We start from the raw sequence: 13022 nt of genomic DNA on the forward strand, positions 1-13022 counted from the left end.
TACAAAAACATTCATCATAAAAGTTGTGTTAAATCCAATCCAATCCCCTTTATTTATACAGCACTGTTACAACAAAACTCCAGAGTGCTGCACATTAAAAATTAACAATAAAAAGTAATAAATTGCAAGCATTTAAAATGAAACAAGTAAAAAATAAAAAATATGTATTTGTTTTTATGTTTTTTATCATTTTATTTTTTTATCATAAATATATATATATATATATATATATATATATATATATATATATATATATATATATATATATATATATATATATATATATATATATATATATATATATATATATATATATATAATAGAATAAAATAATTATTATATTTTTTATGTGATAAAATACATCAATAAAATTTAATAAAACATAAAAACAAATCAATACAATAAAATAAAATGATAAAATACACAGATAGTGGTACAGTAAAAACATTTTGATGTTATAATAATAATGAAATAATGAGAAATAATGAGAATAACATGCAAACATATTTCAATTAAGACGAGGCTCAGGAAGCTCATCTGCTGATTGGAGCACAAATCAGTCGTTTACGATCATCTTTTTGACGATTGTTTACATTTTATGATCTACTAAATTTCTATTTTCCTTTATGAAACTATAATTATCAGCATTGAAAAGCATCCCTGAAACATTTCACTTGTTGAAGTAAAACAACTTTTCAAAGTGTGTTGACATGCATTTGAATACACAATCCTAGTCAAGTGAACCCTCATTTATCACTGGCAATTGGTCCTGGTAAATTAATTACCGCCAAGTCTATATTATAAATATTTTCCTAGCTTGCGAATAAACAAAAACTGTTTCTGACCTTCTAAAAATGTTTTTTAAACATTATTAGAACACCCCCAAAATGGTATAAAACCCTTTTGTCACTTGTTCATTTCTTTGATACAATCTAGTAATGCTGGCTGAGGCTGAGCCAATCATTGGCCACGATACTGAACCGTGCATTCTGATTGGTTTGGTCTTGTCTAGTGGCCATTAATACTGTAGTAGTGATCTTTTTTAATTAATTCAGCCATGTTTATGCTGGAAAATGCGTATTACAGGCCAAAAAGAAGTAAAACATGCTTTAAAAAAATCTGCCAGGGAGTGAAGCTGCAAACTTAGAAGCGAGATGCGGCGGTTTATTTATTCATGTATTTACTATATTTATTTGGATTATTTGAATGTGAGTCCTGCTGGGCCTGAGGTTGATTCATTCCCTAAAAAAGTGAAAAGACGAGCAACAATTCAGAAGCTGCATCCATCCCTACTGCGTTGGGCGTCTTCATCAGTTGAGGTTCTCACCAGCGCCCCCTTGTGGTTTCGGCCTGCACGGGTCAAGTAAAGAGTGGAGAAAAGAAGTATTTAAACCTCTGTGGGTTTGTACCCTCTTACAAATATATGAACAATACACAAGTCTTACGGTAAGTTTAGTTTAACTGAGAATGTGAGGACATCCTCTTTTGCTAGCATGCTAGCAGCATTGGAACAGTGTAGCACTAGTGTAGTAAAGAGGTTCCGCAGCCTCCGAAGCAGAACCTCCAGGTTCTGTAACAGCTTCTTCCCTCAGGCCGTAAGACTCTTGAACGCATCATAATTAAATTATCCCCTCAACTCCCCCCAAAATGGATTAACTCGCTGGAATAAAAAAGACAATATAACATACATCCATAAACGTGGACGCATGTGAAAAAGTGCAATATATTTATCTGTACAGTAATCTATTTATTTATTTATATATATGTATTTATTTTATATATATATATTGATATATTGTTTATATATATTTATTTATTTATATATGCACCTTATTGCTTTTTTATCCTGCACTACCATGAGCTTATGTAACGAAATTTCGTTCTTATCTGTGCTGTAAAGTTCAAATTTGAATGACAATAAAAAGGAAGTCTAAGTCTAAGTCTAAGTCTACTGACTTGGTAGGATATGTACAGCAAGTAGTGGACACAGAGAGAGAGATCAGAAATGATAAGAAATAGTGTCTACATTTGATTATTTACATTTGATAATTTACAATCCGAAGAGGTATGATGAGGAAGGGAGGGTGTTAGTTTAGGGTTGAAGTTGCCTGGAGGTGTTCTTTTAGTGCGGTTTTGAAGGAGGATAGAGATGCCCTTTCTTCTACACCTGTTGGGAGTGCATTCCACATTGATGTGGCATAGAAAGAGAATGAGTTAAGACCTTTGTTAGATCGGAATCTGGGTTTAACGTGGTTAGTGGAGCTCCCCCTGGTGTTGTGGTTATGGCGGTCATTTACGTTAAGGAAGTAGTTTGACATGTACTTCGGTATCAGGGAGGTGTAGTGGATTTTATAGACTAGGCTCAGTGCAAGTTGTTTTACTCTGTCCTCCACCTTGAGCCAGCCCACTTTGGAGAAGTGGGTAGGAGTGAGGTGGGATCTGGGGTGGAGGTCGAGAAGTAATCTGACTAGCTTGTTCTGGGATGTTTGGAGTTTAGATTTGAGGGTTTTGGAGGTGCTAAGGTACCAGGAGGTGCATGCGTAATCAAAAAAGGGTTGAACGAGAGTTCCCGCTAGAATCTTCAAGGTGCTTTTGTTGACCAGAGAGGAGATTCTGTAGAGAAATCTAGTTCGTTGGTTGACCTTTTTGATTACCTTGGTTGCCATTTTATCACAGGAAAGATTAGCCTCTAGAATGGAACCTAGGTAGGTGACCTTATCTTTCCTGGTGATAACAATGTCACCCACTTTTATGGTGAAGTCACTGACTTTCTTGATGTGGGACCCAAATAGGATGGATTCCGTTTTACCCAAGTGTATGGATAGCTTGTTGTCAGCGAGCCAGGTGCAAATTCTACAGAGTTCAGCACTGAGGAATTTCTCCACCTGTGACTTGTTTCCATATGTTTAAGAGTTCTTTCTTTATTCATAGTCATGTTTAGAGCAGCTAGTGTTTTTCCATTTGTACTCTTTTTGTGTTTGTATCTTATGTCCGCAAGTAAACTGTGTGCTTTACCTTGAAGGTCGAAGGAATGTGGGAGTTGGAGTACTCCCTTTTTTATATTATATGTATTAGAACAATGAGGCTGTATTCCTTTCTGGAGAGGGTGGGGGCTGTTTGCGTACTCAAAAAGTTGTCTCTTCCTGTTTGAATGTTAGACCATCCCGAGATGACGGTATGACTGTATTGATGTGGGCTGGTCTCCTGAAGTTTCAGTAAAACATGATACTATTCCTATTCTGTCTTGATGGTCCTTCTTACTCTGCATATATGTCATCTGAAAGAACTTGGGATTTACCAGTAACTTTAATTCCCTGAGAGGCAGACTGGTCAGACGCAACAAACTCCAAAATAGTTTGACCTTGGATGGAAACCTTGTGGAAAAAGGAGGAACTCTGCTGCACCTTCATCCCTAATAACACAGCCCCTGATGGATCCTTCCCTGGGGCCTCAGAGGGCATTAGGTTCCTTTCTGATAAAATGAAAAAATAATCTGTTGTGGATCCGAACCCAATTTCAGCATGGTTCGAGAAAGTGTTCAACAGATGGCCGACATTGGCAAAAGGCCCGATACCAAGGCCTTTCGGGCCCCAGTGAAGGTCTGAGGCGAGACCTCCCCTTATGAGGGTAAACTAACCTGCATCTGGCCCCCTTCAGCTGGGACAACAATAATGAAAGTGAACGGAGCTCACCCTGCACTCACCCAGAGACGCAATTTTTAACTGTGGCGTACACCAACCCATCTTTCTCCTCCTCCACCAGGCGTCTGAGGGGCACGACTGGCGTGGTGCTGGCGTCGACGGGACCGTCGCTCGAATTGGCGAAGCAGACCTGAGAATAGACGACTTCATTCCTCTCCTGGTTTGGAGCCTCGCCACCAGCTGCGCCCGCCCTGGACTGTGGAGTTAAAAACGTACGTCAGTATACAGGACACCTACATTTCATTAACAATCAGTTCTTCCATGGAGCGAATCTTGTAGTACCTTTTTCTACCAGAGGGGTGAGTCACTGCACAGAAATAGGTTTTTTTCCAAACCTGAAAGCTATGACTCAGCAAATCAAACACCAGCATAAACCTTCCACTGTTTTACGTTTATCAAATAGAACATAGAAAATATTGGAAGGCCGCGTTGGACGATGATGTAGAACATGCCTGTTACGTCGATCGCGAGCTTCCGGTTGATCCTGGAAGGGTGTGCTGGTTGATCGTCAGGCATTCAAAAAATAAACCCAAAAATGACCAATCATTGATCTTCACTATGACTTCACATTCGTCCCTTGATTGACGAACACGGCAACCGAGGGTCTTGTTGCCAGTATGAAGACAAAAATCTCAGGCACTAACGCGTGAAATACTTTTTTATTTCAACTCTCTCTCCCAAAAATGCAAAGACCGAGCGCACATTTCCTATTTTTGGTTAAACATATAGAAAAAAGTAATTTGATGTATTTATTTAGACTCTTCGAAACTATTCATTTAATTAAATTGGTATTTATTTTAAATGTGTTATATAAGTAAAAGTTACTTAACTGAAACATTTTTTATAAACATTATTTTTATGTATTTATTAAATTAAACTGTACTGTAAATACTCATATTTGTATGTATTAATTCTAAAATATATAGTTTTAGTTTTTTTAAATTAAAAATTATAATTTAAATGTATTGTTCATTTGGAATGCATTACAAAATTAACATATAATCAAGTAAAAATGAATAAATCTAAAGGACCTCAGAAGACTTAGTATATATAAATTTAAAGAATTCGAAATTGAATTGAATTAAAAAAAAACATTAAATTCATTTATTAATTTATTATTTATTCGAAACATATTACACAATTAAAACATATTTAAATTGCTTTATAAATAAAGTTGGCATTTAATTTAAACTGTTTTAATAATGCATTATTTATTATTAATATTATTCTTATTATTATAGATCTTTATGATTTATCCTTCTGTTTAGATTTGATTGATTGATACAATGCATGTCTGATTTACCAAAATCCAAATACCTGGCACTAAGCAGAGTGTGCAATCTATACAACAGCGTGTACTATTAGTGGGTGTGTTGCGTGTGATCTACTAAGACTGCATGTGCAATTGAGAATTGGTGCAGAGCGCCTTATTTAAATGAAGATTTTGCGTGTCTATGAGCGGCATCACCATGGAGGCACTCATTTACTGCACATTCATGTTGTCATGCTCCCATCACTCCCCCCTTTTTTGAAAGTGCATGGTAGGGAGCCTGCACTGTTCTGTTCAAGAGGCAAAAAATGCATGACTCAAGAAGTTTTTATCGTATTAGTAATATATATTATATGTGAAAAAACGAGTGTCATTAAAAAAAATGTAAAATGACACTAAAATGCATCAATTTAATTTGTTTTAATAAGCTTTTTAAGTCCTCTAGCAACTATAAGATTATGAAATGATGTTGCTGAAGTTAAAGTTAAAGTGCCAATGATTGTCACACACACACACACTGGGTGTGGCGAAATTATTCTCTGCATTTGACCCATCACCCTTGATCACCCCCTGGGAGGTGGTGAGTCTTGATGAATCACATTGAGTGAGATATATAATATATTATACAGTATATACAGTAAATATATTTGCATCTTCTCCTCCCAGTGTTGTGGGCGTTTTGATGACCAGTATTTCTTCTGCATGTTCATGTCATTTTAATCAAACGTCTTTCAGCTATTGGTTTTTCTCAGCAAGCAGTTGGATGGTTTGCAAATTACCTCACAAGTAGAACTCAGGCTGTTCAGATAGAAGGTTCCTCCTCGGACGTACTGCAAGTGAAAAAGGGTGTCCCTCAAGGTTCTGTGTTGGGGCCATTATTATTCACTATTTACATAAATAATCTTGGACAGAATATTCCGAACTCAACTTTCCATTTCTATGCTGATGATACTGTCATATACTGTACAGCACCCACCCCTGCTGAGGCCTTTAAATATCTACAACATGCATTTGACAGAGTACAAGAACAACTTTGCTATCTTCAACTGGTTTTAAATGCAGAGAAAACAAAGTGTATGTTCTTTACCACATCAAAAACTGTAAGATCAGCACTGTGTGAGAACATTTTAACAAGAAATGGGCAACAAATTATGTTAGTATGTGCTTTTAAATATTTAGGATTTTTAATTGATGACCACTTGAGTTTTAAGGAGCACATTCAGTATGTTGTAAAAAAACTGAAACTTTTACTGGGATTTTATTATAGAAACAAGTCTTGCTTTTCTTTTACTGTGAAACAGAAATTGGTGGAAACAACCTTCTTACCTGTTATTGACTATGGAGATGTGTTGTACATGAATGCTACTGCTGGTTGTCTCCACAAGCTGGATAGTGTGTACCACGGTGCACTGAGATTTATCACCAACTTCGCTCCCCTTACTCACCATTGCGTATTATACTCAATGGTTAACTGGACATCTTTATGTGCTCGACGCCTCAATCATTGGTATGTTTTCATCTACAAAACCATTCTGGGTATCACTCCATCTTATCTGTCTTGTCTTTTAACAAAGAAACAAGGAAGTCACAATCTTCGTTCAATGAATGTCCTGCAATTTGTCGTCCCCAAAGTAAGAACTGAACTGGGCAAGAAAGCATTTAGGTTTTCAGCAGCGAAGGCTTGGAATAACCTACAATCGAATAATAAACTTCAAACCCTTGTTACGTTGAATGAGTTTAAAGCTTCTGTGAAAGGACTGCAGTCTACCTTGTCTGTATGCACATGTGTTATGTGAGCAAGTTTTAATGTCGTAAATGTGATGTTTTATGTATTTGTTTACTGTTTTTAATGTAACCTTGCTGCTGCCCTCTTGGCCAGGTCTCCCTTGGAAAAGAGATCTCTGATCTCAATGGGATTTTACCTGGTTAAATAAAGGCTAATAATAATAATAATGTTCATGAAGACAGAGACGCAAAATGGATTGCACGCCTTATTCTGCTCACTTTGCACACGTTTAGTCGATCAGTTTTGTGTGCTATGGAGTTTGTGCCTATATTAGTACACGCAAACCTTTAGTAAATCAGACCCTAAGTATATTGCATGGCAAGGCACATCCGTCTAGACATCAACACTGCTTCATTTTTGGAAATTGAGAAAAGAAAAAAAAATCATTATCATCACTTTACAGACTTATTGTGTCACCTGGGCGTTGGACTTCTTTGATTGCCTCTTTTTCCTAGAAGGAGAAGAAGAAGAAGTATGAACAACATCCTGGACTACAACAAAAGTGCATCCTGGACTACAACACAAGTCTAAAGTCTTCACCTCAACACCAGGAAGGCGGTGAGAACCAGGACCACCAGAACAACGACTGAGCCCACAGCTGCAGCCATTGTGAGGACCCAGTAACCTGACAGGAACACCGGCATCACAGTTACTATGGGAACAATCAAAGCATCCAGGAAGTGACCAGCCGACCACTTTCTGGTCTTCACTTGGAGCCTCATCGTCGAGTTGAGGCTACAACTCAAATACGCCCTCGCTTGCTTCACTAGAGGGTGTCACTGAGACCCTGAGAACATCTGGTGAGGAACACACCCTTAAAGCCCTGAACTCTGGTCTTGAAGTCCACTAGATACATAGATAGATTCATTGTATCGCCATTGTAAATAATATACAACAACATTTAGTCTAAAGTACAAAGTGAAACACATAAGTACGTACATAAAATCAATGATACCAATTGGACTTTGGTATCTAAATCCATGTTGGACTTGGGTACTTAAAATGGACTTCTATGTTAGACTGAGAACCACCATCTTGGACTGAGGACATCTATGTTGGACTTGGGTACCTGACTTGGAAATCCATGTTGGACAAGGGATGTCCATGTTGGACTTTGGTACCTAAACTAGACCTCCATGCTGGATTGAGTCGATGTCGGTTGAGTACTGTACGTCCATGTCAGACCTTGGTACTTACGTTGGACGTTTATGACGACTGATGAAGAGTTGACACGTCCATGTTTATTCTCAGACATGCAGTGGAATGTTCCAGCATCTTCAGGTCGGATGGGGGTCAAACTGTAACGATTTTTTTTTTTTTGGGTTAGAAATTGGTTGTCCTTGTACCAGGTGTAGTTGGCGGCCGGGTTAGCATTGCTGCTGCAGGTCAGATTCACCGACTGTCCCTCAACAATGACACCAGACGGACTGACGGACAAAGAGGGCCGTCTTGGAGGATCTGAGGGACAAGACATTGTCCTCATCAGTGTCACCACATATCTCAAAGACGTAGATGTACTCACAGTGGACATCAATGAAGACGGGTTCTGATGTCTTCTTCCCCAGCTGGTTCTCCACAGTACACCAATACTCTGCTGAGTCTGAAGACTTGATGGACTTGAAGACCAGTTGTCGATCTTTTTTGAGGACTCTAACTTTTGAAGACACATTCTTCTTCTTGTTGTACCAGCAGTAATCAACTGTTGCTGAGGAGTAGTTGAAGTTGTCGATGTAGCAGGTCAGTGTCAGTGGACGACCCTCCAATATGTCACCAGTATGACTCAGAGACACTGAGGGTCTTTTCAGAACATCTGGAGGAAGAACCAAGAAGTTTTAAACAAACACCTTCTTCTTATTTTCAGCAGTCAGAACACGAGTCAGCAAAGCAGCAGCAGACCTCCACCAAGGCGCCAGTGCACATTACACTTGACAGTGCATCATAGTACACATGCAGCGTCATCTGCTGGATCTGGTGGCTCACTGCCTCACTTTGCAATAATGCCAGACCACAGGGGGACCCCAAAGTCCAAACATACACGCATGATGTACGTATAATATCTGTGTAATATACATACTTCACACAAAAAAAACATCTCATTTAATTAGTATCTATTCATAGAAATAAAACATTTTTTATTCATACATTTATATAGATTAACAGATGTAGCAAATATGCAAAGAATGTTTAGTAATGTAAGAATATTTATTTACAAGAAGTATTTATAGTCAATACAGAGTAGTAATCCAATGAAAAGTTCATGTCTCATAATATTTAAAGTGCTGTTTTTTTTCTGCCGCCTCTCCCTGTCCGTCACAGTGCCCTATGAAGTCTACCTAGCAACAAGTGCGACGTAAGCAGGAATAAAAACAAATGTGTTGACTTGTTGCTGCTTCTGCTAGCTGGCTAAACGTGTTCATCAGCTGGGAGGTCATTTCAATTGGTTTGTGTTGTTTACTACTCCGTAGTTGGAATAGAAACGAGAAAGATTTGTGTTGTTTTCCTACTGAAGTGCTTTGTAGCGCACCATGTTTTTCTGGAACAAAGAAGCACTCACACAGGTGAGGAGAGATGCTGATATGTTGATGATGTCGTGCAGCACAGGTGATGTAGTCTCCAGGTGACAAGGTGACTTCTACTTTGGTTCCATGATTTATATACTTTCCATTGTGCTGCCACACAAAAGACAAAGTAGCTTCTAGAAGGCAGCTTGTGTGACACAACATTTGTGCAACAAGGTGAGAATCTTCAACTGTGACTGACATCACCTGCACCTGCACAGCTGGAGGCCAGAGGAGCAAACATGAAACATGTCATATTAATATTCATTTTAGATGCAAGTCACACAACATACACACATGACTGCTTCATCTGGAACACCACTGTCCAAAGTCCAGTTTGCAGCCCACAGCTTGCTTTTGATTGGCTGCTGACTTATTTCAAAATAAAATTACACCTGACCCTCATTCAAACACTAGAAAAGATTAGTGACTTGGCAGAACATTCAAAGATAATGTAATACACAGTATTGTACATAATATATATATTTTATTATATAATGCAAAGTATTCATTGTAATATAGTTGTATTATTGGGCATGTTTGGTCAGGTGTGTTCATACCTGCTACTGTCAAGGTGGTTCCAGGTAAAATACTCCTCCATTTAAAACCAGAAGTGGTGAATTTGAAGCGGTACTCAGCAGAATCATTCTGCCTCACATTTTTTATTCTCAGTGTGCTATTTCCAGAAGTCTCTGAAGGTAACTCAAGACGAACTTCATACTGAGGGTCTGACCAGAGATCTTCAGTCATGGAGGGATTCCTCCAGTGACTAGAATCCGTACGGTACCAGAATTTTTTCTGGGTATATCCATAGCTCGTGTGTTCACATTTAATGTCCACTGATGATCCTTGGATGGCACAGATGTGTCTCTTGTAGTAAACCACCTTGTTACATGACCTGTACGTACCTGAAAGACAGAAGAAGCATTGAGCTGAGTCAGCACAAAGTTACATGTGACGTGCAGCAGAAGACTGAAGAGTCCACTCACACTCTGGAGGAGACGCAGCTTGCTCGTGTCCTCTTACAGCACAGGAGTAACTGTTTATGTAGTCATGCTCTACTGTGTACACTTGGGACTTTTCATTTTGGATTTCCTTTCCATTCTTATACCAGATGTATGAAGAAGGAGACCAAGGACTGCAAGTGGTGCTGACACACTTCAGATCAAACCAATGAGTTTGCCCAATAACATTGGAACTTGAGGGCACTTGTACTTTCAGATCTGGAATGAAAGGAGAACTTAAATCATTTCAAAATAAAAGTCTTAATCTCCACTTCCACCAAAGGCAGTACAGTTTGGATCGGTTTCTGTTCTCATAAGTTGTGAAGGGTACTAAAATAACTTGTCAGGGTACCAAGTACAGTTGTAGAGCAGCTAAAAGGACGGAGTCAGACACAGTGCAGTGTGTTGATTGGAGGACAGCAAATGGTCTATTCCAGAATGTGAAGAAGACCAAAAACATGATGTCACTGTGGCTGGCCCCGCCTACTCACAGCAGACAATCAGCACATGGACTTCCTGACCTCAAACTGGACTGAGCTTGGTGGAAATGTGTTTTATGGAAAGCAGTACCAGTGACGGTCACGTTGACACCAGGAGTGACGATGAAGTCTCCTCTGGAATGGTTAGTTGTGAATCTGAACGTGTACTCGTCACTCCGTCTCACGTCTGCGATGGTCAGACTGCAGATGTTGCCATGACACTCAGACTGCACACCACCAAAGTACTGAGGGTCCAATCTCAGATCTTCATTTGGATCTTTGGTGAACCAAAATGTTTCCTTGACCTTGATCACACGCCCATCTTGTGTGGGCGGGAACTTAAAGGAGCACTGAAGCTTCACAGTGGATCCTTTAAATGCACAGATCTCCTTCTCAGTGTAGGTCCCCCCCCACTCAGCACTGAGCAGCCCTGTGATGGATTGAGATGACAATGACCTGGATGAATGACAACATCCATTGACATGTCATGAATTCTATTTGAAAGTTTAGTCGACTGATCAGATTATTGAGTGTAAACATATTCAGTGGTTCTAATTCAGCCAAAGGCCTTTAGAGTTGTGTCATATTTTAGGCATGTGCTAACTGACAATAAAGATGACTACTTCATTCAGAAATATTTATTAATACTGTAACCGTGTTGCTTATCGGGCTGTTACAAAAATAATAACCCTTAGTACATGTAAATGTACATAACTTAAAAAATACCTCTCTCTATGAAAATGTAAAAATACAGATAAAGGCATCTCGTAATAAAAAATTTGACAGGCTGATACTATTTATGAACAAAAACTAAAATATTTGTCTTTAAAATAATAGATCTAGAACCTAGAGCATTTTTATGAGATATTCCAAATTGCATGATGACATCGCATTCACACCCCAACACTGTTTTACCTAACATAGTGAATAATCCTGATTTCAATATTGATAAAAATAATCTTAATTATTATTTTGCCCATAATCGTGCAGTCCTATATGTAAGACTTGACCTCATATATGAACACTATTTTTATCTATATGGACCAAAAGTGCAGTTACGTCTTATGTAAAAAAAAAAATCACATTTACTTGTATTTATTTAGAGTATTATTTTGTTTCTGCCATATTACTTTGTTTATAATGCTTGTGTTGCTTTCATATGCACATTCAACTTTCTACTTGAGGTACATTTATACATTTTGAATGTGCTGTTTGTGTTTAAAAAAAAATTAAACTTGGTTAAAGGATTTCAGTATAGGTAGTTTTTGAAAAGTTTGAGCACATTTAAAATTACCGCAATAATAATGATAATTAATTTATATATATATATATATATATATATATATATATATATATATATATATATATATATATATATATATATATATATATATATATATATATATATATATATATATATATATATATATATATATATATTATATGTGCTTCGAAAGAAAATGTTTGCCTTGGTGCTCTAAAATATGAGCCCTCCTTTAAGGCAACACTTGCCTTGATCTGAAAAAGTTAAAATTCGACGCCTGCATATATATATATACATATACAGTATATATGTGTATATATATACTTAATATGAACATTTGCTTTTTTCCTCCACGCCTGTTGGCCGCTTAACACTTGATTGCAATCACTGAGAAGATGTTGGCTATCTCAGGAAGTGTGTAAGCACAATTCTCAACTTGCACATGAAAAAGTCCACTTCAGAGCAGACGCAACATGAATTAGCTTGAAAGTTTGTCACTTTATAGTTCCTTTTCCTACATGAATTATGTTAATTAAGAATGTTTCACTGAAAAATTGCACATTTAGCTGACATTACCGGTAAAAAAAAAAAAAAATGCATGCAGAGAGTCTATGTAGGAAAGCAATATTTTATCAATCAGAGTCAGGAATTTAACCAAATAAAAAAGTAGATGTTTATTACCTGGCATGCAGAGAAGGAGGACCACAAACCCTGTCTTCAGACTCATATTGGAGTAAGTGAACGAGTAGAAATGTGTGCGTCTACAGGTCGCAAGGAGGAAGTGGTCATGATGTTCAAAGAAATAGAGAAGAAGAAGTGGCCTTCTTCTTCTTTATCTTATTGACATGCATGAATAAAACCCCCTCATGAAATGCACTTTTCTGTGTTCTTTTCTTTGCAGGTTCCTCTAACAACTTCAACACAATTTTAAAAACATGCCTGAGGCTCATTGGCGTTGTT

The 13022-nt window shown here is 37.7% G+C and overlaps 1 protein-coding gene across 1 annotated transcript; it reads right to left on the reverse strand.

The window, feature by feature from the left end:
• Window positions 1–369: 369 nt before the first annotated feature.
• Window positions 370–12789, reverse strand: LOC133633734 (B-cell receptor CD22-like). The gene is made up of 12 exons (XM_062026393.1): window positions 12744–12789; window positions 10890–11228; window positions 10305–10538; window positions 9876–10223; window positions 9312–9536; window positions 8280–8567; window positions 7955–8215; window positions 7298–7382; window positions 7175–7208; window positions 5751–5801; window positions 3704–3897; window positions 370–1350 (listed from the first exon to the last, which is right to left on the reverse strand). Exons 1-12 carry the CDS (start codon window positions 12787–12789, stop codon window positions 1311–1313), a joined length of 2145 nt encoding a protein of 714 aa, XP_061882377.1. The 3' UTR covers window positions 370–1310.
• Window positions 12790–13022: the final 233 nt, after the last annotated feature.

The sequence above is a fragment of the Entelurus aequoreus genome, linkage group LG18 (genome assembly GCF_033978785.1).
Source record: "Entelurus aequoreus isolate RoL-2023_Sb linkage group LG18, RoL_Eaeq_v1.1, whole genome shotgun sequence".
Taxonomy (NCBI): domain Eukaryota; kingdom Metazoa; phylum Chordata; class Actinopteri; order Syngnathiformes; family Syngnathidae; genus Entelurus; species Entelurus aequoreus.